The sequence below is a fragment of the Bos taurus genome, chromosome 12 (assembly GCF_002263795.3).
Source record: "Bos taurus isolate L1 Dominette 01449 registration number 42190680 breed Hereford chromosome 12, ARS-UCD2.0, whole genome shotgun sequence".
NCBI classification, from domain to species: domain Eukaryota; kingdom Metazoa; phylum Chordata; class Mammalia; order Artiodactyla; family Bovidae; genus Bos; species Bos taurus.
In genome coordinates, this window is record NC_037339.1 from 33493314 (window position 1) to 33520043 (window position 26730).

General features: G+C 43.1%; 1 protein-coding gene across 4 annotated transcripts in view; it reads right to left on the reverse strand.

Moving 5' to 3' along the window:
* Positions 1-26730, reverse strand: part of ATP8A2 (ATPase, aminophospholipid transporter, class I, type 8A, member 2) — a 494154-nt gene that overhangs the window by 114017 nt on the left and 353407 nt on the right. For all 4 annotated transcript variants that reach the window (XM_024999819.2, XM_024999820.2, NM_001435329.1 and 1 more), the window contains 3 exons: positions 23328-23389; positions 21911-21967; positions 20434-20541 (listed from right to left, as the gene is read on the reverse strand). In XM_024999819.2, the coding sequence (XP_024855587.1) occupies positions 20434-20541; positions 21911-21967; positions 23328-23389 (227 nt within the window). The remainder of the gene's footprint in view (positions 1-20433; positions 20542-21910; positions 21968-23327; positions 23390-26730) is intronic.

The following is a 26730-nucleotide window of genomic DNA, read 5'->3' on the forward strand; positions in this document are numbered from 1 at the left end:
ACAAGCCCTCTCTTCAGTGACACTGGGGCTGCCAGCTAGGGGCTGCACGAATTACCGAAAAACTCACCTGCGCTGCATATAATAAGCCCCGTCCTCAGTGAGTCACCTGAATGCAAATGTGACCCCGTGAGCCTTCTGACAAACCTGACCTAATGTAAGATTTCTCAGAAGCGTGTCCACAGGGAATCCGTTTCCTGCGTCTACCTTCTCTGTGTGTGCATAAATAACACGGAATAAGTCCTATTAAACCCCAAGGCCTATTAACCCCTAAACACAGCCATACACCAATTCCAAAGTGTAGGGGTTAAAGGAGTTGCAACAGGAATGCTGGGACCCTTAACTTTTACACAAAGAGCAAAAGGAACCCCACATAAGAAACTTTGGTGTGGATGTGGTTAGATGCAGGAGGTCTGTTTATTGCATCGGGCAGACCCTGGAGGAATTTCCTGCATGCCAAGCCAGAGTCAGAGTGCATGGAACTTTCTCTGAAGTCTGCAATGAAACCAGCAGCTCTCCTGTGTATTCACACACTGCCTTCGCTCGTTACTCCTGGCAAAAATCCTTCCAAATTCTACCAAGTGTGGAAAAGGATTAAAAGGGGGAGTGGGGAGAGAAATATTCCCCCAAGACAAGAGAAGGCAAATTAATATATTTCAAAACCACTGTCAACGTGTTGGATTTTGCTCTTCCTGGATACGAATACACGTAATGCCTCCAGCAATAAATATCCTTAACCTTGGACCCAGCACTGTTTGCCCAGGTCCACACACACTCAGCATTTGGCTGCTTCAAGAGAGAAAGTCCCACATGTCAAAATGTGTGCAGAAAAGTAGATTTGGGGAACTTCTTTTTAGAGGAAAGATTGAATTTATCATGGAACATATTTCTTTGAGAAACTGGTAAAATGAACCACCTTTCTACCCAAACCACAAAGACTGCAAATTCCTTTGCTGGAAAAGTTGGCTGCTCTGTTGAAAAGATTAACTTAGTCTGAGTAGCTTTAGGAGGGGGCATGCAGGAGTAGATGGGATTGCATTTTTCATTTAGAGACACAGAACTTGTAAAGACACTTAGTAACTCTTGGGAGAGGAAAAATGGTATCTTATTGTAAAGATTCGTCTGGAAATTTTACATGAATTGATCTAAAGGTATTCTAGAAAGAGCCTCACAGTGCCTAAATTCTGCTGCAAAGCCAGAAGTCATCTCAAACATTTCATTCCCACTTAAGGTCTCACTGTAAAGACTAACAATAAGGGAGCAGCTTCCCCTGGTTTTAGTGACTGATCCACTCAAGTTGAAACTACCACTGTGTTTTAATTAATATGATGAAATAATGCTAATCATATGTTTTCTTTTCTCTTATTTTGGTTGCTCCTGATTTGAGAGAATCCTGAAAAAACAGAGAAATTACACTTTTTAACCTGGTGGAATGTTTAACTACTTCGTGCGTGTGTGCTTAGTAGTTCAGTCACGTCAGACTCTGTTACCCCAAGGACTGTAGCCCACCAGGCTCCTCTGTCCATGGGGATTCTCCAAGCAAGAATACTGCAGTGGGTTGGCATGCCCTCCTCCAGGGAATCTTCCCAGCCCAGGGATCGAACCCAGGTCTCCTGCATTATAGGCGGATTCTTTACCATCTGAGACACCAGGGAAGCCCTACTTCATGCAGAGCAAGTTTGCCAAGAGACAACTCTCTATGGATGAGCTGCTGGCTTCCCTGGAAGCAGAAGGAAAAGGAAATTCGTTCTTTGAGTTGCTATGGACCCTGACAAGCTCTAGGTGTCTATATGTGGTTTACTTCTGACTCTAGGATTATGTCCTTCTTGAGTTCTTAATGAGCACAGCCACTTCCTAAGCTACGTCTGAGGGGGCTGAGGGTCTTACAGAACGGTGTCAGAATTCGTGGTGACAGATTTTGGTAGAAGATACCTGGGCAAAACTGTGATCTATAAATTAATCTGAAGCCACTACAGCAGCATACAAAAGTTTAGAAAGGCACTTGCTCTAAGACACATGAGAGGAGACACCCCATAGACGTGACCACTGACCAGAACCCAGAGTCAGATGGAAGAGCAGGGGGCGACCATGACAGGACATCAAAGGGAAAACCAAGAACTAGCCTGAAAGGAGGCAAGAGGAATGGAAAACTACCAAATATAAACAACTCTCTGTGAAACAAAGCAAAGCGACGAAGAGAATTCACACACAGTACAGTTTCAAACACATCACTTTATCAGTCAGATGCTCATTGTTTAGAGTTTTGAGTTTTGGAAGCTCATTTCACCCTATCGAAAGTTTAGGGGATAAAGAGGGGCGGGGCTCTGTGGACGACCTGGCCCCAAAATGCAACTTTCTAAAATGACAAACTCCATTTTAGAGAACTAATGGTTACCAGGGAGAATGATGGGGAGAAGGGATAGTTAGGGAGTTTGGAATGGACATGTACACACAACTATATTTCAAATGGATTACCAACAAGGACCTACTGTAGAGCACAGGGAACTCTGCTCAGTGTTATGTGGCAGCCTGGATGGGAGGGGGGGCTTTAGGGAGAATGGATACATGGACATGTATGGCTAACTTGCTTTGCTGCCCACCTGAAACTATCACAACATTGTTAATTGGCTATATTCCAACATAAAATAAACAGTTAAATAAAATGACAACCCCAATCTTGGTAGTTACATAAATATATATAGAAGAATAAATGACAAATTGCTTTTATTTAAAAAAAAGTTTTTTGGGGAGCAAATGGCCTGAAACAGCCTCTAGAAGATGATAACCCATCACTAAGACCTATGCCAGAGGTCTTCAAAGGTTTGAACAGAATTCACATTTGTGCCTTGTATGAGAATACTGCCTTTGTTCAATTATTCCACTAAATCTGAGCCATTGAAAACACTGAAAATCTAAAGGACCAATTTTTCTTTTAACAAAATGAGCACATCCCCAAGTAGACAACTTTGTTAATTATCTAAAGTTGTTCCTTGATTTTACATTTCCAGTTCAAAACAAACCATTCTGGCATAATAAGCTATTTTCTAAAATTGTGATCATCTCAGATTTTTAAAAATCTCATCTAGAATCAATAAGTTTATATAACAGAAAACTACAGTAATGTTCTAATCCAGCATTTAATTACTTTTCAATGGTGGAATTAAGACTTTTTTTTTAACAGCCTAGACAAGGGCTACAATTTTATTCATTTAAAATGATTCAGTCATCAGAAAGTCCACAAAACATGAAACTCCTATGCCCTCTATTTCCTTTCATTCTAAGAATTAATTTTCCCACATTGATCATAAGAAGGTAAAACCCAGGCTCACTATGTTCCAGAACCTTTATTTACGGTCACCCTCATTCTTTCTTGATGCCATGTCTTGGAAAATTTCTCAACAACCTTGTAATTTCCTTTGGTGAAATTTTAAAGCCCTCTCCTTCCAGCTTCATGGCCCCACCTGGCCTTCTCCATCACACTAAGACTTCTCATGTCCTTCCCGTATCAATCACTCTCCCCTCCATCCGTCTCTGTTTCCCACCGCTGCTGCTTCTGGTTTCACTGGACATAGAAATCACCGTACCTACCGCTTTTCTTTCTTTTAATGAAGGTGCTGTATTGGGTACAAATCAAACTTTTTCCTTTCTTGTAATATCACTTTACATGACACTGAAATTCTACGTCCCAGAGTGGTCCTTGGTGTCAGATCCACTCCAGCTTTAAGCCACAAGCCTGCAATGCTTCCCCTTTTGACTAAAGGCACAAACCCCCTCAGAGAAGGTCTGTTTCTTCCATGAAATCATCTCAGATTTATCACAGGCCAGCTGCTAATGAAACTCTACCTATGACATTTTCTTGACCAAAACCTCCTCTCCAGCTATGTGCTTATATTTATTATTCTAAAAATAACCAATCCCTTCAACAGAATAATGAAAATGCTGTCTGATAATGCTTTTGTTTAGAGAACTTACATTTCTGCTAAAACTATCTGTGAGCCACTAACTTCATCAGTTTTATCTCCAGTAATAAAACTTTTGGAAAATGATTAGCTTAGTACTTCCTTGAACTAGGTACTCATCTCTATTCCACATTTGCCTTTCCTTTAATACTTGCTCCAAAATAGCCATTTCCATTAAGTAATTAAACCTTAATATTAACCCTACACAAATACCAACATCAACAACAAACACTTACCACAGATATCACCCATGTAGCTAAAAGTTATTCAACTACATTTTCAACTGGAAGTGTTTCAAAATTTTTTAAATCTAGAAATCATTCTTCTGGTGGGAAAAACGTATGGTTCATGTACTGGTTTTTTGAGCACACTTCAGAAAATGGTAAATTAACTAATCAATCACTTCTTACATGCACATTCTGTGCCAGGCTATTTCCAAATGTTTGACTATTTGGCATCTGCTTTTGTTATCAATTCAGCAAACAGATATTAAGCACCTATCACACAAAGTCAAATCCATTCTCCATTTCTACAGGAGAGGTGTTTAATTCTGCTTTATTAATCCATTCATTTAAATACTTACTGAATGCCAGGAAAGAGCAGAGGTAGGTACCAATGATATATTGAAGAGTGTTCACTTTCCTCATAAACTTACAATTTAGAGGAAGAAATAGATATGAATTATGAGATTAGATAAATATAAATAGAGGAAGAAACTGACATGAATTATGAAACCACATAAATACAAATAGAGGAAGAAATTGATATGAATTATGAAATGACAAATATAAATTTTTTAAAATTGTGATAAAAATAACATAAAATTTACCATCTTAAGCCTTTTAAGTTCAACAGTGTGAACTATCTTTACATTGTCCTGCAACAGATCTCTACAATGTTTTCATCCTGCAAACCTGAAACTCTTTTTCCATTGAACACAGCACCCCATTTCCCCTCCCAGCATCCCTTCTATTTTCTGTCTCTATGACTTTGACTACTCCAGGTTCCTGATACAGGGAACCACAAGGCGTCTGTCTTCTTGTGACTGGCTTATTTCACACAGCCTACTGTTCTTAGGATTCATCCGTACTAGGTAGAGGCTGCATAGTATTCATGGCATGTACCGACTGCATTCGTGTAACTGACTCAGGATTCATCCATACCATGTATGTAGAGGCTGCATAGTATTCCATGGCATGTACCGATTGCATTCGTGTAACTGACTCAGGATTCATCCATACCATGTATGTAGAGGCTGCATAGTATTCCATGGCATGTACCAATTGCATTCGTGTAACTGACTCAGGATTCATCCATACTAGGTAGAGGCTGCATAGTATGCATGGCATGTACTGATTGCATTCGTGTAACTGACTCAGGATTCATCCATACTATGTATGTAGAGGTTGCATAGTATCCATGGCATGTACCGATTGCATTTGTGTAACTGATTACATGTCAACAGGCACTTTGCTGCTCCTTCCTCTTGGCTATTGTGAATCCTGCTGCTTCAAACAAGAGTGTACAAATACCTCAAGATTGTGCTTCCAATTCTTTCAGGAATAAGAAGTGAAATTATGGGATCGTGTGGTAATTCTTTAACTTTTTGAGGACCCTCCATACTGTTTTTTTGCAGCGTCCACACCATTTTACATGCCCACCAACTATGCCCAAGGATTCTATTTTCCCACATTTTGCCAGCATTTGCTGTTCTTTGAGTCTTTTTAAATAGTGGCTATCTTAATGTGTATAAAATATTATCTCACACACAAAGGTAGATTTTTAACTGTGGTAAGTGCAAGGGAGAGAGGTAAGTTGTGTTCAGAGAACACACACCTAGGAGGGGTCCATCTTGTCAAGGCCACAAGAAAAAGTACCTGCAGGAAGAAACGACTCATCTGAGGTCTGAACACCAGGTGAGCCCTAGCTCTGTACAAGGTAGAGACCAGGGCATTTAGGAAGTGGGGGCAGGAGCAGCTATACTGTGGGAGCTTAAACAGGGCCTACCTGGGAGTGAAGGAAGGCCAGTGTGGGTGGGGCGGGAGTGGGCGCTGGACAAACAGGCCTGGCAAACGGCTTGTACTTTTACCCTGAGCACACTGGGAGGCCAGGGGGACAACTCCATCAGCTTTCTGTTTTGAAAGCCACTTTGGCTGCAGAGGGCTTCCCTGGTGGCTCAGATGGTAAAGATTCTGCCTGCAGTGCAGGAGATCCAGGTTTGATCCCTGGGTGGGGAAGATCCCCTGGAGGAGGGAATGGCTACTCACTCCATTATTCTTGCCTGGAGAATTCTGTGGACAGAGGACCCTGGCAGGCCACAGTCCATGGGATCACAAAGAGATGGACACCACTGAGCGACTAACATTGTCACTTGGCTGCACAAAACAACGAGTCTAGACAGATTTTGAGAAACCAGTCATGAAGCTACTCTACTGCAATGGTCCAGGCATGAAATTCTGCAGCACTAACTAACTGGGTGGGAGCAGAACTGGATGGAAGGGGACAAGGTAAGAGATATTTAGGAGGTAGAAACAGTAGGGCTTGTATCCAGCACAATGAGGTTAGAATAATGGCCTGAAACTCTAGAAGGAATAAAAAGGATGGGGGTTCGTACAGTCTTAGGAATTAAGAATCCTACTTGAAATTGCCACTTGCCGAACAAATTAACCCCCTGTTCAGAACAGATCTAGTTTATTTTCGGTGGCACCGGTTACTTCGACTCCAGTGACTCCTTAGTTGGTTGCATCTGTGTGCATGCTCAGTCATGTCCGACTCTTTGTGACCCCATAAACTGAAGACCACCAGACTCCTTTGTCCATGGGATTCTCCAGGCAAGAATACTGGAGTGGGTTGTCATTTCCTCCTCCAGGGAATCTTCCCCACCCAGGGACTGAACCCATGTCTCCTGCATTGGCAGGTGGATTCTTTACCACTGAGACACCAGGGAAGTCCTTTCAGCTGGCTGCCACATCATAGAAACGTGACCAAAGGCCTCCATCCTGACCTCTTCCATCCCACGTCCAGGAGGATGTGGTCAGGGAATTAGCCAGCACTTTGGGAAAACCACCTGAAGCCAGATCCATGCTTTGTAAGTCTTGGTTTATACACTTTGCTTAAAGCAATTAATAAGCAGTGATGAACAGCGGCTCCAGGGTCCCCAGAGTTTCTTCTTTAGGGGAAGCCTCCTGTAAGAGCCAAGACCCTTTTCCCTGCAGGTGACAGAGATCAAAGTCAGGCACCCACACCATGCTGCAGAGGAAGGTCCTGGAGGCCAGGCTTCTCCCAGGCCCCAGTCTTATCTGAGCCTGGGTTTCCCACCTCTTAATCTTGCCTGTACTAAATTTAGTTCTGGAGCCTGAAACTGCTGTTTAAGAGCTGGGCTGTCTGATACATTAGTTGCTGTCCAGATGTGGCTACTGGGCACTTGCCATTGAGTCAGCCTGCCTTGGGATGCCCTCCAAGTCCAACATATACACTGGCTTGCAAAGATTTAGTGCAGCAACGCAAATTACCTCTTTAATAATTTCTTTTAATGTCGACTACATGTTTAAGTGATACTACTTTGGAAACGGTGGGCTAACTATATCAATAAAGCTAACTTAATCTGTTCAATTTTCCTTTTTTTAATGGGGCTGCTAAAAAATTCAAAGCTATAATGTGTCTCCATTATATTAATATTTCTATAGGACAGCATTGCTCAGGACCACGTGACTCTGAGCCATGTTGAATTGTTGGCTGCAGAGAGAAAGAGGCCCATGTCAGAAAAACTTCTATTTCCTTCCATCTCATTTTTGAATAACCACTTCATGTCTTCTTTTTCTTGGGGGGATCATAGGAGAAGGGCATAGGAAAGCCACAAAAGTAGGCAAATTCCCTTGGTACCCTGACTCTCCGAACTCCGAGGCAAGATGCACAGTAGGGAAATTCACCAGCTGCTTTTCTAAACATAACCAGTTTCCCAGAAGGGAAGAGTTCCCGTTACCTTAGCTTGACCCAGCTGATTTTATCCTTTGTGTCTGTAACTTAGCAATTTTTTTGTTAATTAGAACCCTTTTCAGAAGTAACAGAAAGCCAACTTGAATTGCATTCTTCTGCAAAAATGGGTGTATATTGATTTAATGTATCTGGAAGTTCACAGATCATTTCAGCTTCAGGTAGAGCTTGATCCAGGCGCACACTCAATGCCACCATCTCTCACTTTGGCTGTCCTCCGTGCTCAATTCATCCTCGGTCACACACTCTCTTGGTGGTGGCCCGTGGCATCTCGAGACTGATGGTATTCCTAATATATAACAAACCCAGCAGCAAGAGAGCTCCTCCCTTCCCTCTTAGTTTCTATAAATAACCCCTGAATTGTCTCTAAGTGGCCTTGGTGGGACACCATGCTGTTCCTGAATCAATCCATGGTCCCCGAGCTGAAGATCCTGCTTGACTAGTCCTGGGTGGCAGGTCCAGACCCAGAGGCAGAGCAGCAGTGGAACCAGCCCTGTTTGAGTGCATATTCTGAAAGAGGGGATGGGACTCGGGGGCTGGGACCAGAGGAGGGGGAAAGGGATGTAGGGCAGGCGGCAGGTGAGGAGATGCTGCTGTCGGGTGGAGTGGGGGAAGATGCCCCCATTTCTCTATTCCTGTCTTTTGCCAAAGGAATGCCAAACACAACGGCTGGTTAATCCAACTCAGAAAGCATATGATTTCAACGAACATTGGATAGTCTGTAGCACCCTGAGAAGGACCAGCACATCCACATGTGCCCTTCGTTCTGTTTCTCTCCTTTATCAAGACCAGGGATCCCTGACACACTGCTGGTGGGAATGTAAACTAGTGCAGTCACTAGGGAGAGCAGTGTGGTGGTTCCTCAAGAAACTAAAACTAGAACTACCATATGATCCAACAGTCCCACTCCTGGGCATATATCCAGAGAAAAACACGATCTGAAAAGATACCTGAACCCAGTGTTCACAGCAGCACTATTCACAATAGCCAAGACATGGAAATGACCTAAATATCCACCAACAGATGAATGGAGAAGATGTGCTACATATATACAACAGAACATTACTCAGCTATTAAAAAGAAATAAAGAATGCCATCTGCAGAAACATGGATGGACCCAGAGACCATGATCCTAACTGAAGTAAGTCAAAGACAAATACCATACGCTATCACTTATATGTAGAATATAAAATGGATACAAATGAACTATTTATAAAATAGAAATAGAATCATAGATATAGAGAACAAATCTATGATTACTAAAAGGGAAAGGTGGCAGAGTGGGATAAATTGGGGAAAATAAATACATAAAATATTTAATAGATTTTCTTTAAAAAGTTGGAGACAAAGGAGAACAGGGTGCTGGATTAGGATGGACCCAAGGAGGCCTGGCGTGCTGCGATTCATGAGGTCGCAAAGAGTCGGACACGACTGAGCGACTGAACTGAACTGAACTGACAGTACTATTAAGTAAGACTTTGAAATCAATGGCTATTTCCTTGTAAGAGACACCTTGTCCCACGCAAATGACGTGTGTTTACATTATGGTATGTCTAAAATTTTCCATAATAAAAAAATCTTAAAAATTAAGAAAAAACACACTGCAATAATTTTACTTAAAAAAATATGTGGATGAAAGTGCACTACAGACATGGACACAGATAACCTAGACTTCTCTTTTCCTGCCTTTTGCCAAAGGAATGCCAAAAAAAAAAACAAAAACCAAACAGCTGGTTAATCCGACTCAAAAGGCATATGATTTCGAAAAACATCTGATAGTTCGTAGCACCCATGACAACAACAGTTAAAGCTCTAACCTGCTTTAAGTCCTTCCACTATTTGGTTCTCTGGGATGCTGTCAATAAGAGATTTGCGTCCTCATTCACACAAAACAGGGAAACTTGGGACATGTATAATAGAGTGCTGAGATTCTGTTTCCTCTCTTCTTAGCCTAACCCAACCTATCTTCTCCTGCACGAATCCTGTATCTGCTGGTCTTTTCTCAGGCACCTCTCTATCTCATAAATAGAATAAACCTAAATAACCCGGATGTCGGCGGGTGGCGGGGAGAACTACAGCTCTGGTCCCCAGACAGGCATTTCCCTTCACAGATGTTTGAGAAGAAGTCAATCCCTGCAGAGAACTTCAACCCCAGGGCTCCCCATGCACATTTCCACATGTTTGGAGAAAGGAAAAGTTCAAAACCACATCAAACATCCTCTGTGACTATGGAGGATAAATATTCCAAACAAACAAAATCAGCATGAAATGTGTACTTCAATTTGCTGATGGATATTTTAAAAATTAACATTAGAATGAATGGCAAACGCCAACATCACCATAAGACCTTTAACCCCAGAGAAGAAGAACTCGCAACCAAAGCCGTCAGGTCTTGAATTAGCACACAGCATCCTTGAAACGAGAGGCCAAAATAAAACAAACTGCTAGGATGGAGAGAACGGCGCGGGAGGCAGGGCTAGGAAAATTTCAGCTTTCTGTCATGTGCTTAGAAAAAGGCCATTGTTTGAAACTGGCCTGACTAGGGTTCATAGGCAGTTGTTGCTCAGTCGCTCAGTCGTGTCCAACTCTTTATGACCCCATGAAACACAGCATGTCGGGCTTCCATGTCCTTCACTATCTCCTGGAGCTTGTTCAAACTCATGTCCATTGAGTCAGTGATGCCATCCAACCATCTCATCCTCCGTCATCCCCTTCTCCTTGATTGCTGTTTAAATATCAAGTATGTGTAGAAATTCTACATTTATATTTGAAAAATTCTCTGAAACTGCAGGGCAAGTCACTTCAGATACAATCTAACAAAACCAAAATTTTAAGACTTTTTAAGAAGTGACTGACACTTATTTGATCCCTGGTTTGCACCAAGCATTGCCCTAGGTGATCACCATAGTGACGGTGTGTGAGGGCTCGTACCCTGACACCTAGGGGACTCAGGAAGCCCCAGCTACCTCCCGCAGCCTGACCTAGGTGCTGGTTTCTTTCTTTCTAAGCTCCTATCTGTTCATATGCTTGTAGAGTGAATTATCAGATGAACTAATGCTAATTTATTATACATGTAATTTCACAGGCAGAGCATATTTAGTTGAATGTATATTTTGTCTTCTTTTCCATGGGGATGGTCTTGATCCCTGTCTCCTGTACAATGTCACAAACCTCATTCCATAGTTCATCAGGCACTCTATCTATCAGATCTAGTCCCTTAAATCTACTTCTCACTTCCACTGTATAATCATAAGGGATTTGATTTAGGTCTTACCTGAATGGTCTAGTGGTTTTCCCTACTTTCTTCAATGTAAGTTTGAATTTGGCAATAAGGAGTTCATGGTCTGAGCCACCGTCAGCTCCTGGTCTTGTTTTTGCTGACTGTATAGAGCTTCTCCATCTTTGGCTGCAAAGAATATAATCAATCTGATTTCGGTGTTGACCATCTGGTGATGTCCATGTATAGAGTCTTCTCTTGTGTTGTTGGAAGAGGGTGTTTGTTATGACCAGTGCATTTTCTTGGCAAAACTCTATTAGTCTTTGTCCTGCTTCATTCCATATTTCAAGGCCAAATTTGCCTGTTACTCCAGGTGTTTCTTGACTTCCTACTTTTGCATTCCAGTCACCTATAATGAAATGGACATCTTTTTTGGGTGTTAGTTCTAAAAGGTCTTGTAGGTATAGAACCGTTCAACTTCAGCTTCTTCAGCGTTACTGGTTGGGGCATAGACTTGGATTACTGTGATACTGAATGGTTTGCCTTGGAAATGAACAGAGATCATTCTGTCATTTTTGAGATTGCATCCAAGTACTGCATTTCGGACTCTTTTGTTGACCATGATGGCTACTCCATTTCATCTGAGAGATTCCTGCCCGCAGTAGTAGATATAATGGTCATCTGAGTTAAATTCACCCATTCCAGTCCATTTCAGTTCGCTGATTCCTAGAATGTCGACATTCACTCTTGCCATCTCTTGTTTGACCACTTCCAATTTGCCTTGATTCATGGACCTGACATTCCAAGTTCCTATGCAATATTGCTCTTTACAGCATTGGACCTTGCTTCTATCACCAGTCACATCCACAGCTGGGTATTCTTTTTGCTTTGGCTCCATCCCTTCATTCTTTCTGGAGTTATTTCTCCACTGATCTCCAGTAGCATATTGGGCACCTACTGACCTGGGGAGTTTCTCTTTCAATATCCTATCATTTTGCCTTTTCATACTGTTCATGGGGTTCTCAAGGCAAGAATACTGAAGTGGTTTGCCATTCCCTTCTCCAGTGGACCACATTCTGTCCTGATGTTCAAGCTGGTTTTAGAAAAGGCAGAGGAACCAGAGATCAAATTGCCAACATCCGCTGGATCATGGAAAAAGCAAGAGAGTTCCAGAAAAGCATCTATTTCTGCTTTATTGACTATGCCAAAGCCTTTGACTGTCTGGATCACAATAAACTGTGGAAAATTCTGAAAGAGATGGGAATACCAGACCACCTGATCTGCCTCTTGAGAAATCTGTATGCAGGTCAGGAAGCAACAATTAGAACTGGACATGGAACAACAGACTGGTTCCAAATAGGAAAAGGAATTCGTCAAGGCTGTATATCATCACCCTGTTTATTTAACTTCTATGCAGAGTACATCATGAGAAACGCTGGACTGGAAGAAACACAAGCTGGAATCAAGATTGCCAGGAGAAATATCAATAACCTCAGATATGCAGATGACACCACCCTTATGGCAGAAAGTGAATAGGAACTAAAAAGCCTCTTGATGAAAGTGAAAGTGGAGAGTGAAAAAGTTGGCTTAAAGCTCAACATTCAGAAAACGAAGATCATGGCATCTGGTCCCATCACTTCATGGGAAATAGATGGGGAAACAGTGGAAACAGTGTCAGATTTTATTTTTCTGGGCTCCAAAATCACTGCAGATGGTGACTGCAGCCATGAAATTAAAAGACGCTTACTCCTTGGAAGGAAAGTTATGACCAACCTAGATAGCATATTCAAAAGCAGAGACATTACTTTGCCAACAAAGGTTCGTCTAGTCAAGGCTATGGGTTTTCCTGTGGTCATGTGTGGATGTGAGAGTCGGACTGTGAAGAAGGCTGAGCACTGAAGAATTGATGCTTTTGAACTGTGGTGTTGGAGAAGACTCTTGAGAGTCCCTTGGACTGCAAGGAGATCCAACCAGTCCATTCTGAAGGAGATCAGCCCTGGGATTTCTTTGGAAAGAATGATGCTAAAGCTGAAACTCCAGTACTTTGGCCACCTCATGCGAAGAGTTGACTCATTGGAAAAGACTCTGATGCTGGGAGGGATTGGGGGCAAGAGGAGAAGGGGACGACAGAGGATGAGATGACTGGATGGCATCATTGACTCGATGGACGTGAGTCTCAGTGAACTCCGGAAGTTGGTGCTGGACAGCGAGGCCTGGCGTGCTGCTATTCATGGGGTCGCAAAGAGTGGGACACAACTGAGCCAGTGATCTGATCTGATATTTTGTCTGGGACATAGTACTTTCTCAATAGACATCATCTGTTGTTACTCATTGGAAAAGACCCTGATGCTGGAAAAGATTGAGGGCAAGAGGAGAAGGGGTCAACAGAGGATGAGATGGTTGGATGGCTTCACCGACTCAATGGACATGAGTTTGAGTAAGCTCCAGGAAACGGTGAAGGACAGGGAAGACTGGGGTGTTGCAGTTCATGGGGCCGCAGAGTCAGACATGACTTATCAACCAAACAACCACCTTATTTTCTTTCATGTCTTTATTAACTCCAAAGATAGATATTGCTTTTTAAAAAAGATTTTTTGATGTGGACCATTTTTAAAGTCTTTGTTGAATTTGTTACAGTATTGTTACTGTTTTATATATTGGTTTCTTGGCCCCATGGCATGTGGGATCTTAGCTCTCTGACCAGGGATAGAACCCACACCCCACTTGGCACTGGAAGGCGAAGTCTTTACCACTGAGCTACCATGGAAGCCGCATATTATCTACGTCTTATACCTGAGAAAACTAAGGCTCAGAAATAACACAATTATGGCTCTTATGGACAACTGACTTAACTTGATCGATTTCTTAAGCACGAGGAGAATTTAATTCACATCCCACTTTCACTGTTAGGATTTGCAGTGAATAGGAAAGACGTTTGATTCAGGTCACATTAACCTAGACCTCAGTGGATCCCGCAGACCCTGTAGGAAGCAGCCAAGTTCCAGCGGGTGCTGGTCCCATTCCTTTAGGAAGAATCTGGAATTACTTTGAGGGGCAAATGGATTTTATAAAGCATACTTTCTTCCTTGTTTGGTAATCAGGAAAAGAAAAACAGAAATAATTTGGCGTGACATGTAATGACTTTGAAAGCCAATTTCTGATAGAACTCTTGTCCAATGCCTGACTTTTCTGATTTTTAGAGCCCAGATATTTATAGGCCTATATTTATAGTGAGAACTCAACTAGATGCCCTGGTTAAGTGACTGTTTTTGATTTCCCTTTTATTAGTGAAGAACTTCTTGTTATAGTTTTCTTTATTTGTTTTTCAGTTCTAGTGACTAACTCAGATAGGGATTCTTGGAGGGAGACTTCAAGAGGCAAATGTATATGAATGTAGGAACCCTGGAGGCCAGACACATAAAAACCAGAAAGTCCTTAACCTCTTAATTTTATTCCTATTGCTATTTTTTCTGGAGAAGGCAATGGCACCCCACTCCAGTACTCTTGCCTGGAAAATCCCATGGACGGAAGGGCCTGGTGGGCTGCAGTCCATGGGGTCGCTAGGAGTCGGACACGACTGAGCGACTTCACTTTATTTATTCACTTTCATGCATTGAGAAGGAAATGGCAACCCACTCCAGTGTTCTTGCCTGGAGAATCCCAGGGATGGGGGAGCCTGGTGGGCTGCTATCTCTGGGGTCGCACAGAGTTGGACATGGCTGAAGCAACTTAGCAGCAGCAGCTATTTTTTCAGATCATGTCATCTAGAAACAGCAAGGTCCTCCTTGGACGTCAGTCTTATTATTATACAAAATGCACAAATTGCAAAATGTAAACTGCACTTCAGCAGATAATTTGGCCAAGTTCCACACAGAAGAACACTGTACAAAGAAGATGTCAGATAGTTATTTCAAACCAAGAGGGAAGTTTCTACTGATGGGACTTCCTGCCTTACTGGGATGACCATGTCTCACCCTAGCCAGGCCGTAGGCTCCTGAAATATGTTATTTAAGAAAAATAGGATCAACTCTATTCAATATTGCTATATTAAAAGATTAATTCCAATGAATTTATGATATTCACATTAGGTGTTTCTGGGATATTATCATCTAAAACACTCATAATTGCAACACTCAAGTAATTGTTTACAAAATCTGTAAACAAATCTATAAATACCTAAGTTTGAGTAAAATAGAACATGGGATATTAAAGCCTATGACTGCTTTTTAAAAATCATCTGTTTTCTTTGTTGCCCTTATACTTGCAAACATAAGAGAAAGCTCCGTCCACAGGAGGCTGACAGCTGCTTCTCACTGAGGCCAGGCAGCCAGGGAGGATGCTCCCGGGAGGGCCTGCACTGGGGGCGGCCTTCGAGGCTGCTGCACCTGCTGTCTGGAAAATCGCATGACAGACGTTTGCTGGTTTCAGTCTTTCTATTCCTTCTCTCAAAGAAGCAGTTTGATTCTGGAGCTGGCATGTCTCCCAGTGGTGAACAAGTCCAGGCAACCTTACCCACGGTGCATAAGAGCAGACCAAGTCTCTGATGGGCTTCTTTCAGGAGCAGACATGCGACTTTGCCAGGAACCCCCAATGAACGTTTCCTTGCATCCCCCCACTTCAGGGTTCTGAACCACCCATGATAGCATGAGGGACAAGCTCCCTGCTGGACTGAGGGGTGGAAAGTTTCCCTAAGGGGCTGGGCTCGTCCAAGAGGGCCAGAATGGGATATGAACTGGGCCCCTCAGCAAAGGCGGGAGGGAAGGTGGGTGCTGGGGACAAACGGCGGTGTCCCAAGCTACAACAGTTAACCTGAGGACAAGGGTTCTCCTGGCCCTCAGGCCAGAGTCAGCTTGACACAGACAGTCTGGAATGTTCTGAGCAGAGATGGCCCTTACTCCAGCTTCTCAGTGTTCCTCTTAAAGCACCTGGAAACAAAAACCCTTTTTTTATATTTATATGGAAAATGCCTGGCCTGAGATCTTGCTCAGCTGCAAAGTCCAGAGAAAGCCAGAGGGTAGGGAAGATGAGGAATTAATCGCTTTGATCCAAGGCAGCCAGACCCACCCCGCCCCGCCTTCCCGTTCACTCTTAGTCCACTGGGATCTGCCTTGTGTATACAAAGTGTGTATATAAAACTCAAAAGTAAAGCCGTTCCTGGGTTTGGATAAAAAAAAAAAGGGGGGGGGGCTGTCCTCTGCCAGAAGCTGGCTGGAGCCTGGCACTGCAGACGGAGTTAGCGGTTTGTCGGCTTTGAAGTGAAGGTTTCTTTCCCTCTTTACTAGCCATGGAAAGGACTTTAAAGGAAAAGCAAGGAGCAGTTGGTGAGCAGTGCTTTTCTGTGGCGGACAAGGTAATGTCTCTGGATATAACCTGCTGCTTAGAGCGCGGGGCTGAGAGCAGACGCCACACCACCTGTGGGAGCTCACAGGCCCACCGCTCAGAGACGCAGCGCACTGCGGACACCCAGATGCCGTCTTCTCAGGGAACCCCCAGGGCTGGCTTGAATGTCAGGGGTCACGTTTTAGGTGTGGTGAGCAGGGGTGCTCCAGCTTTAAACAGCCTGGAGATTTACCAAAATTCAGAGGCTGGGGCTCCATGCTCAGGGATTCTGATTGTGTGTGCGTGTGTTGCAAGTACATATTTTTTTTTGGTGAAGAAAGAGGTTGTCATTTAACAAGCAGCCCAGATGGTTCCGATGTAGGTGGTCAGTGGACCCTACTAAGAAATTTCACCTCAAGAACCTATAGAATGTTGAAAATAAAACAAAGTAAAAAAGAACCCATAAAATGTTAAAACTCTTTAGCCAAAAGAAATGGGAGTTTAAGTTACAATATTCCGATTTATAAAGGCTTGAGGAAATAACTGACCAGTGAAAGATGAAGACGAGGAGGCATGTCTCTCAGGTAATTCTATTTTGACTCCTGGTAAGAAATGCCATTGCCTTCAGAGACTAGTTTAATTTTACGACTCAAAAGAACTGCGTTCCATTGCCAAAACCTGACTGCCCGTGACCTACAAAAAAATGGCTTATAAAAATCACTAGAAACAATCTTATAATAATATAACAACAATAATTTTTAAAATGCAGTCTTTTTTCCAGAATACCATCACCCCAAAGCCTTCACCAACCATCTCAGTCAGCTTGAGCTGCTGTAACAAAACACCCCAAAGTGGATGGCTTCTCAACAGCAGGAATGTATTTCTCCCTGTTCTGGAGGTTGAGTATCTGAGACAGGGTGCCAGCCTGGCTGGGCTCTGGTGAGGGCTCTCTTCCGGGTGGGAGATGTCTAACTTCTTGCATCTATTTTTTCCCTCTCTTGCTGTGTCTGTCAGGCGTTTTTAAAAATTGAAGGATAGATGACTTACAATATTGTGTTAGTTACAGGTGTATAGCAAAGTGACTCAGATATATATTTTTTTCAGATCCTTGCCTTTTCACACAGCCGAGAACGAGCAAGCTGTCGCTCAGGTTGTCTCTCCGTTCACCTGATCTCTAGTACCTCCCAAGGCCCCACCTCCATGCTGGGCGGGACGGGGTGGTCAGGGCTTCAACACAAATTTGAGGGGGGCCCAAACACTCAATCCACAGGACCAGCATAGCACCAAAGGGATGGATATGACTTGGCCATATTTTTCAAATTCAAGACCAGAGCTAAGAAATAGTCCTTTCAACACAGACTGTGGATTATCCATCCAGCAGCCCCTGGACATGAAAACTACAGTAATATTGCCTTCCATGTCTAATGAAAACCTCAGCCTCAGCCAGTGACGGACGATTTCAGAACAACATCTTTTGCCTCATGGAAACAGACCAACCAACCGAAAAGCTGAAATGATGTGGTTTATGCTAAAAAAAAGCTTTTATACCCAAGTGAAACGTGATTTAATATTACAAGTTCCTTGCTCTTGCATGGCAGGAATAGCTCACTGGTTTTTTTTCAGAAAGTCCCCAACTATGGAAATTTCATCATTACATTGAGCCTTTGAACCACACAAAAGAACATGCAACTCGGGCTACACAGTGAATGGTCCCGCCACATGTCAAAGGTCACTCTCCTGATGAACTGGTGACCAGCCTATCTCACGCACATCTGAATTGGGGTTACTGGAGCCAGTGACCACAGAGGGGTCACTGGAACATCTCTCTGGGGAGGGGCTTTCAAAGGAGGGGGCTTTGTCAACCAGTCACCCATCAGCTAATTCCATCCTTCTGCTGTCATTCTCCTCTAATTTAGAAGACTGTTCTCTGCAGTTGGCTGCTGTCCCTTTTATCGTCCTCTGCCCCAAATCCCCCAAATGAAATGTTTATTGGGCTACACTCACCTTTAAACACAAGGAAAGAACACGAAGCAGATATTTTAGGCACCAAGCCTTACCCAGTGGTCATCATTATGGATAGTCTTCTTGCTTAATTAACCCATGCATGTGGAATCTAGAAATATGGTACTGATGAACCTATTTGGAGATGCAGATGTAGAGAAGAGACTTGTGGACACAGCTGGGGAAGGAGAGGGTGGGACAAATTGAGAGGGTAACGTGGAAACATATATATTACCATATGTAAAATAGACAGCCAATGGGAATTTGCTGTATGATGCAGGGAGCTCAACCCAGTGCTCTGTGACAACCTAGAGGGGTGGGATGGGTGTGTGGCAGGGTGGGTTTCAAGAGGGAGGGAGCATATGTATACTTATGTGTAATTCATGTAACTGTGTGGCAGAGGCCAGTACAATATTGTAAAGCAATTATCCTCCAATTAAAAAAAAAATTCAAGAACAGAAAGAACTGATTGAAGTGCACAAAGCATCTTTGCTGGGAAATGCTTGTTTTGCTACACAACAATCTTCTTGATTCATTCACTGCTCTGTAACTCCCTCTACCACTTGGATTTGGGAAGGACCTGAAAAGTGTGTTACATGTTTGTCCTGGTGCCTTACAGGAGGCAAAGCTGTGTTCAGGGACATACAAGTCGCCCCTCTAGGACATGTCTATCCTGCTCAGCACCTCAGAGGAGGTCTCAGGCCCCCGAAGGTGCATCAATGGGTTCACCAAGTAAAAATGGCAAGCAGCCCACCCTGATGACCTCATGGTAAACACTTGCCGGGCATGTATCTAGACCTGGGAGACCCGAGTTCTGGCTCATTTGTGCAGAGTGAGTGAGGTAAAGATAGCAGCCCGATGAGCCATGCATGGGCCTGCCCCTATAATATGTCAGTGTGGGGCAGGAGCCAGAAGAAGCCTGCAACCCACAGCCCTCTCTTCCCATGCTTGGTTCTGACCGGAGACACCAGCGCCATCATGCAAATTCGGGGGGATGACCCAGAGCAAACCTTAGGAGACCCAGCGCACGCCCCCTGTGAACAGCTGCCCGGGCCCTGCAGTGTGCTCCGGGCCTGGAAGTGGGGACAAAACAAGGCAGGCCTGGCGGGTAGGGCTGGGGAGCAGACTACAGCTGGGGTGCTGCCCCAGCACCCGGACTGCTGACCTGGACAAGCCCAACCAGGGATGGTCAGCACCTCCAAAGGGGTCCGAATGCAAAAAGAACAGGGAATGCAATGTCTTCCTTCATAGACATTCTGCGTCCCTTCCCACAAATCACATATTCTCTTATAAACCCTGAAACATTTCCCTGTAAAACAAGTTTTACAGCTTCATTTGTAAACTGAGGGCTCTTGGAACCCAGGGCTTTCAAGTTCCCCCCCAGACCCCATCCCATGGGATCTTAAGATCCAGTGTGTCAGGGCTGAAGGCTCCATGGCAAACACTAGACGGAGATAATATAAAAGATGAAACAAAATACAAACGAGCGTAAAGGTCTTCTATCTCAGCCTCTCGATGAAGAGATGCACAGTGAGAAATTCTGGTTAACTAATGATCTGGTTCATAGAGTGGTTAGATTTCTCTTTCACAGGTGACATTGTCAGCTACTCAAAGTATAATAATACCACTATCGAAATTGCAACCAATATAACCATGAACAACTCAAATCATCTCCCATTTTCCATGTCTGTGAACTGTACATCTGAGAACAGGATTCACTGTGGAAATGCGGACGCACTGGGTAGATCAGAGGAATTAAGTCAACAGTTTACCTAACTGTGGACATTTCAAATGCTGTTCCTGTGGCCTGGACAACGTCTTCCAGGGGCTCTGATGTGGTTTGTTTCCCACCAGATTCATTTTGACAGAAGCAGGCAACACCAGCCTGTCCTGCAGTTCATCCCCACCCTGAGACCCAGGACGCCAATGACAATTAGTGGCACTGACCTGCCCTTTCATGTCTGGAGCGATGGGAATGGTGGGCCAGATGGTCGAGTAGATGCCAAAGAACACCAGCCAGATGAGCATGCTTCCCCAGACGGCCAGGTGACTGAACTGCAGGAGGAAACAGACACTTAGGCAGGGTTGTCTGCGGGCCCAGGAGCCACCTGATCGACGCCCCCACCCCCTGCTGCAGGAGCCCTCGGTCCATGCCACTTTTCTTTATGGAAAGGTTTCTATGAGTCACTGGTCATTGGAGAGTTTGAGTTCTCATTTTCTTGCCTCAGAGTATTTAATGGTGAATTTAAGTAACTAGTGACCCCAAACCACCCTGAAGAGGAAAGCACTTTTTGCACCACTGCTGATGGTTCCCTAGGCCCACCCCCTGGTGCCAGCAGGCCCCCACCCGTCCCTTACTGGTATGCATTCTGACCTGGATCTGAATAAACAAGGCCTCATTCATCTAGGAAGAGGGTGCTGGACAGACAAAATGACCAAGATGGTTTTATTTATCATTCTGAGATTTCAACTGTTCCTTTCCAAAGAATTTAAAAAGAAATCTGGCATGGACATATATCTTAACAACACCACTCTGAGCATCTGCTGGGTTGTGAATTTCTTCTCCTTTGTCCTCTTAATAGGATAATCCTTGACTTCCTCCATGATCTAATCCATCATGAGCATCTGTCAGCTTTTTAAAAAATCTGACCACTGCTTAGTGCCTGCTCCAACCCCCAGGCTAGGCCACCACCCCCCTCACCTGGCTTCATTGTCTCTGTCTCAATTCTCTGCTTCCATATTTACCTCCCACCCCTCTCTTAAGTAATCAGAACAGAATTAGAAGCCTTTGTAAACAGCAGAGACAGCCATGAAACATTGGCCATAACCCTCAAGAGTTGGAGATAACTAAAAATGTCCCAAATTGGGGACTGATTAAATAAGTGATGGGATACTGATAAAACTCCATACTCTTTAATCATGAACTATGACTTTGCAGAAGCATACTTTAAAGCATGTAAAATACTGATATATTTTTTAGTGAAAAAAAAAAGGCTACAATACTCTATGTTCTGTAAAGCTTCATCTTATTAAAATAAATGCACAAAGTCTGGAAGATAATACAGCAAATGTTGAAAGTAACTACCTCTTGGTGGCAAAATTATGGAAATTAAAAATTCACCTTTCTGTCCTGTATTTTCTTTGTATGTATATATATATATACATATATATTTAAATAATATACATACATCTTTGGAATGAGCTGTTAATAGCTTAGAGCTGTATTCAGAGCCTAGCAAATGATTAGAGAAATTTGGATGGCAAATGTGCCCTGATAAAGGTCAAACCACAATTTTTAGAGGGAAAAATTTAAACTACCATGGCTTGACATTGCTTACTGTTTTCCTGGGTTTTAAAAAGATACTATGCCACAAAAATATCTATACTGGATAGAGAAATATTAATAATTCTATAGAAAACTTACTTTGGTCCAAGCTGTCGTCTCCAAACCAGCTTTCAGACAAACAGTAACAACAACATACTGTGAAAGAAAGAGGAATTTGGGAAACGTGTTATCCTTGTATTTTCAGGCAGGAGAAACCCCACATCCTCCCCACGGGCAGTTTCTTCCCAGCAGCTGGACTTTGGAAGTGCCACCTTGGGAGCTAGTTTCCTGGGGGTAAGTTTTAGGAAACTTACAGGCAGGTTTCTTTTAAGAAAAGCCCTCACTTTAGTGATTGTCTTCTCATAAGTAATAGTTACTCCCCCTTTTCTTTAGCTTGGAAGATTAGGGAGAAATCACCTTCTCTCAATGTAGGGTTTTTTTTTTCTTTGCTTGTTTTGATTTTTCACAAGTAGGTGTGAAATGTTCATGTAAAGATTGAGGGAAGTCTGTTGATCCCTTGTCCTGAAATCTGAACTTTACATAAGTGAGTGAGTGAAGTCACTCAGTCATGTCCGACTCTTTGCGACCCCGTGGACTGTAGCCTACTAGGCTCCTCCATCCATGGGATCCTCCAGGCAAGAATACTGGAGGGGGTTGCCATTTCCTTCTCCAGGGGATCTTGCCAACCTGGGGATCAAATCCAGGTCTCCCACATTGTAGGCAGACGCTTTATCCTCTGAGCCACCGGGGAAGTTCCCACCAGGGAACTTTGCATAAACTTCACTGAAATACAAGGTAAGCATTTTACAACCCTTTTGAGCTTGTTACTGTGGTGCGGTTGCTAAGTCGTGTCTGACTCTTTGCGACCCCATGGACTACAGCATGCCAGGCTTCCCTGTCCTCCACTATCTCCTGGAGTTGTTTCAGATTCATGTCTATCGAATTGGTGAGGCCATCCAACCATCTCATCCTCTGTCATCCCCTTCTCCTCCTGCCCTCAATCTTTCCCAGCATCAGGGTCTTTTCTAATGAGTTGTCTCTTCGCATCAGGTGGCCAAAGTGTTAAGAGTTTCAGCTTCAGCATCAGCCCTTCCAATGAATATTCAGGGTTGATTTCCTTTAGGATTGACTGGTTTGATCTCTTTGCAGTCCAAGGGACTCTCAAGAGTCTTCTCCAGCACCACAGTTTGAAGGCATCAATTCTTTGGTGCTCAGCTTTCTTTATGGTCCAACTCTCACATCTGTACATGACTACTGCAAAAACCATGACTTTGACTATACAGACCTTTGTTGGCAAAGTGATGTCTCTGCTTTTTAATATGCTGTCTAGGTTTATCACAGCTTTCCTTCCAAGGGGCAAGCGTCTTTTAATTTCAAGGCTGTAGTCTTTAAGGAATCTATAATATATACTTCAGAAATTTGAAATAATAATGACAAAGACTTTATATGAAGGGAGAGAGAGGCAGAACCTACACACGTGCCATTTAAGAAAGATTCAATAAATAGGCAAACTTACAGTATAAACGATATTTCCAACAAATAAATAGTCTGTGGCATGACCATTGGCCAACACAGTATCTGAAAAACAAAGAAGTTACAATTAACCTGTAGAGCCCTGAAGTCTGTTTTACTCAGAATGTAAAAAGAGAACTTTAGAGACATTGACATTTGTCTGTGATTCTAATGCCTCCTCTTTCTAACTCTGAATTTCTTCATCTTATATTTTCTCCAAATGAAGCAAACACACAAAGTCAGGTTTCCAAACAACCAACCAACCACTTTTCATACAGATTAAAATTTCTCTTTGTCTATTAGAAGAAGGAATAGAATAAAACCATATTAATCTATCTCTGGGTTTCCCTGGTGGCTCAGTGGTAAAGAATCCATCTGCCAATGCAGGAAATGAGGGTTCAATCCTTGGGTCCTGAAGAAGAAAATGGCCACCCACTCCAGTATTCTGGCCTGGAGAATCCCATGGACAGAGTGGCGTACAGTTCATGGGATTGGTCACAAAGGGTTGGACACGACTAAGCGACTAAACAACCAAAAAAATCTATCTCTGTGGGTGCTAGTATTAGAAAGTCTCTGCGTGTTCATTTACCATTTGTCTTTAATTTTTGCTAAACTGGCACTATAGGCCAATAGCAGAGATAACTATGTGACACAAAATGAGTGGATGACGACTGCACTCAGAATTCTGGAGGACTTTCACTACTCATGTTCTCCATCGACTTCTATGTGAATTACTGGGACCTGTAAATGCAAACATTCAATGCGAGATGCCTAGACAATATAACTAGGATGTGAAGCCTTAATTTTGCAGCTTTTCCATTTTCTTCTTCTGAAGGATGACTATGAAATGACAATGTACATAATGATCACTAAGACAGAAGTGAAGGGAAAGTCCCTCAGTCATGTCTGATTCTTTGTGACCTCATGGACTATACAGTCCCTGGAATTCTCCAGGCCAGAATACTGGAGTGGGTAGCCTTTCCCTTCTCTGGGGGATCTTCCCAACCCAGGGATCAAACCCAGATCGCCTGCATTGCAGGTGGATTTTTTATCAGCTGAGCCACAAGAGAATTATCTGGTTCAGGTCAGCTAGCTTGCTGTGAAAAGTCTGGTTTTTACCTTGAGGGTTGAAAACCTGTTTTAAATTCAGAAATGGTTTATTTGAGTGACACCGCCAATCTCCTTTCATTCTTTCTTTATACCCAAATTAGACCTGTGGCCTATAGGCCAAGTAAATACGGATTTTTGTGTTCAAATTTCCAACCCAGTAGCTGATGTACACATACATTTGGGCTCATCAATTTACCCATCTGTTTGTTGAAGAATCTGACTCATGAAAGAATCAAGATCTATTTAGTTTTGTCAAATACCATAATGACGAAGTACATCACAGGTAAAATACGATCGTCATGGGACCCTGGATCCAGCCACAGGGTGTTCCCTTTCTCCTGATTCTAGGTAAGAAAATTGGTGGATAAGGACAGATGAATCTTCAAAGAGACATCACGAGTTGTGTTAGCTTCAGACCTAAACTGAGAGTTTCCGAACTACCTCCTATTCGTTTTAGCTCAAGGTGGATTTCCTATCTTTAGTCTCGCCCTCTGAGTTCACAAATGAAGAAAAGACTTTTGATTGAGATGAGCAGTGATCTAAGGGTCCTGAGTTCTACCTAAATGAAACCCTGACGGAGTCTGGAGAAAACGCTGATCAGATGGTAGACTTAGAAGGGCTGGGAGGCTAAGCTGAGAACCAGGTTTACAATTATGGTTTGACAACTTCTGAACTTCCTTTCAACAGTAATATTACAAAGGCTGGTTGTAATTAAATATACAAAGCATTTGTCTACATATGGAGGACTTAGAATGTGTTTCATACTTCAAGAATATACACTTCAGTTCAGTTCAGTTCAGTCACTCAGTCATGTCTGACTCTTTGCGACCCTATGAATCACAGCACACCAGGCCTCTCTGTCCATCATCAACTCCCGGAGTCCACCCAAATCCATGTCCATCGAGTCGATGATGCCATCCAACCATCTCATCCTCTGTCATCCCCTTCTCCTCCTGCCCTCAATCTTTCCCAGCATGAGGGTTTTTTCCAATGAGTCAGCTCTTCACATCAGGTGGCCAAAGTACTGGAGTTTCAGCCTCAACATCAGTCTTTGTAATGAACACCCAGGAATGATCTCTTTTAGGATGGACTGGTTGGATCTCCTTGCAGGAGCCCAAGGGACTCTCAAGAGTTGTCTCCAACACCACAGTTCAAAAGCATCAATTCTTGGGCACTCAGCTTTCTTTATAGTCCAACTCTCACATCCATACATGACCACTGGTAAAACCATAGTCTTGACTAGATGGACCTTTGTTGGCAAAGTAATGTCTCTGCTTTTGAATATGCTATCTAGGTTGGTCATAACTTTCCTTCCAAGGAGTAAGCGTCTTTTAATTTCATTGCTGCAACTGCTCCAAGACAAACCATTCAATATCACGGTAATTCAAGTCTATGCCCAGACCAGTAACGCTGAAGAAGCTGAAGCTAAACAGTTCTATGAAGACCTACAAGACCTTCTAGAACTAACACCCAAAAAAGATGCCCTTTTCATTATAGGGGACTGGAATGCAAAAGTGGGAAGTCAAGAAACACCTGGAGTAACAGGCAAATTTGGCCTTGGAGTACAGAATGAAGCAGGACAAAGGCTAATAGAGTTTTGCCAAGAAAATGCACTGGTCATAGCAAACACCCTCTTCCAACAACACAAGAGAAGACTCTACACATGGATATCACCAGATGGTTGACACCGAAATCAGATTGATTATATTCTTTGCAGCCAAAGATGGAGGAGCTCTATACAGTCAGCAAAAACAAGACTGGGAGCTGACTGTGGCTTGGATCATGAACTCCTTATTGCCAAATTCAGACTGAAAATGAAGAAAGTGGAGAAAACCACTAGACCATTCAGGTATGACCTAAATCAAATCCCTTATGACTATAGTGGAAGTGAGAAATAGATTTAAGGGCCTAGATCTGATAGACAGAGTGCCTGATGAACTATGGATGGAGGTTCGTGACATTGTACAGGAGACAGGATCAAGACCATCCCCAAGAAAAAGAAATACAAAAAAGCAAAATGGCTGTCTGAGGAGGCCTTACACATAGCTGTAAAAAGACGGGAAGCGAAAAGCAAAGGAGAAAAGGAAAGATATACCCATTTGAATGCAGAGTTCCAAAGAATAGCAAGGAGAGATAAGAAAGCCTTCCTCAGCGACCAATGCAAAGAAATAGAAGAAAACAACAGAATGGGAAAGTCTAGCGATCTCTTCAAGAAAATTAGAGATACCAAGGGAATATACACTTAATGAACAGAAAACCGTTTGTTAATTCTACACTGGAAATAGAAATTACGTTAC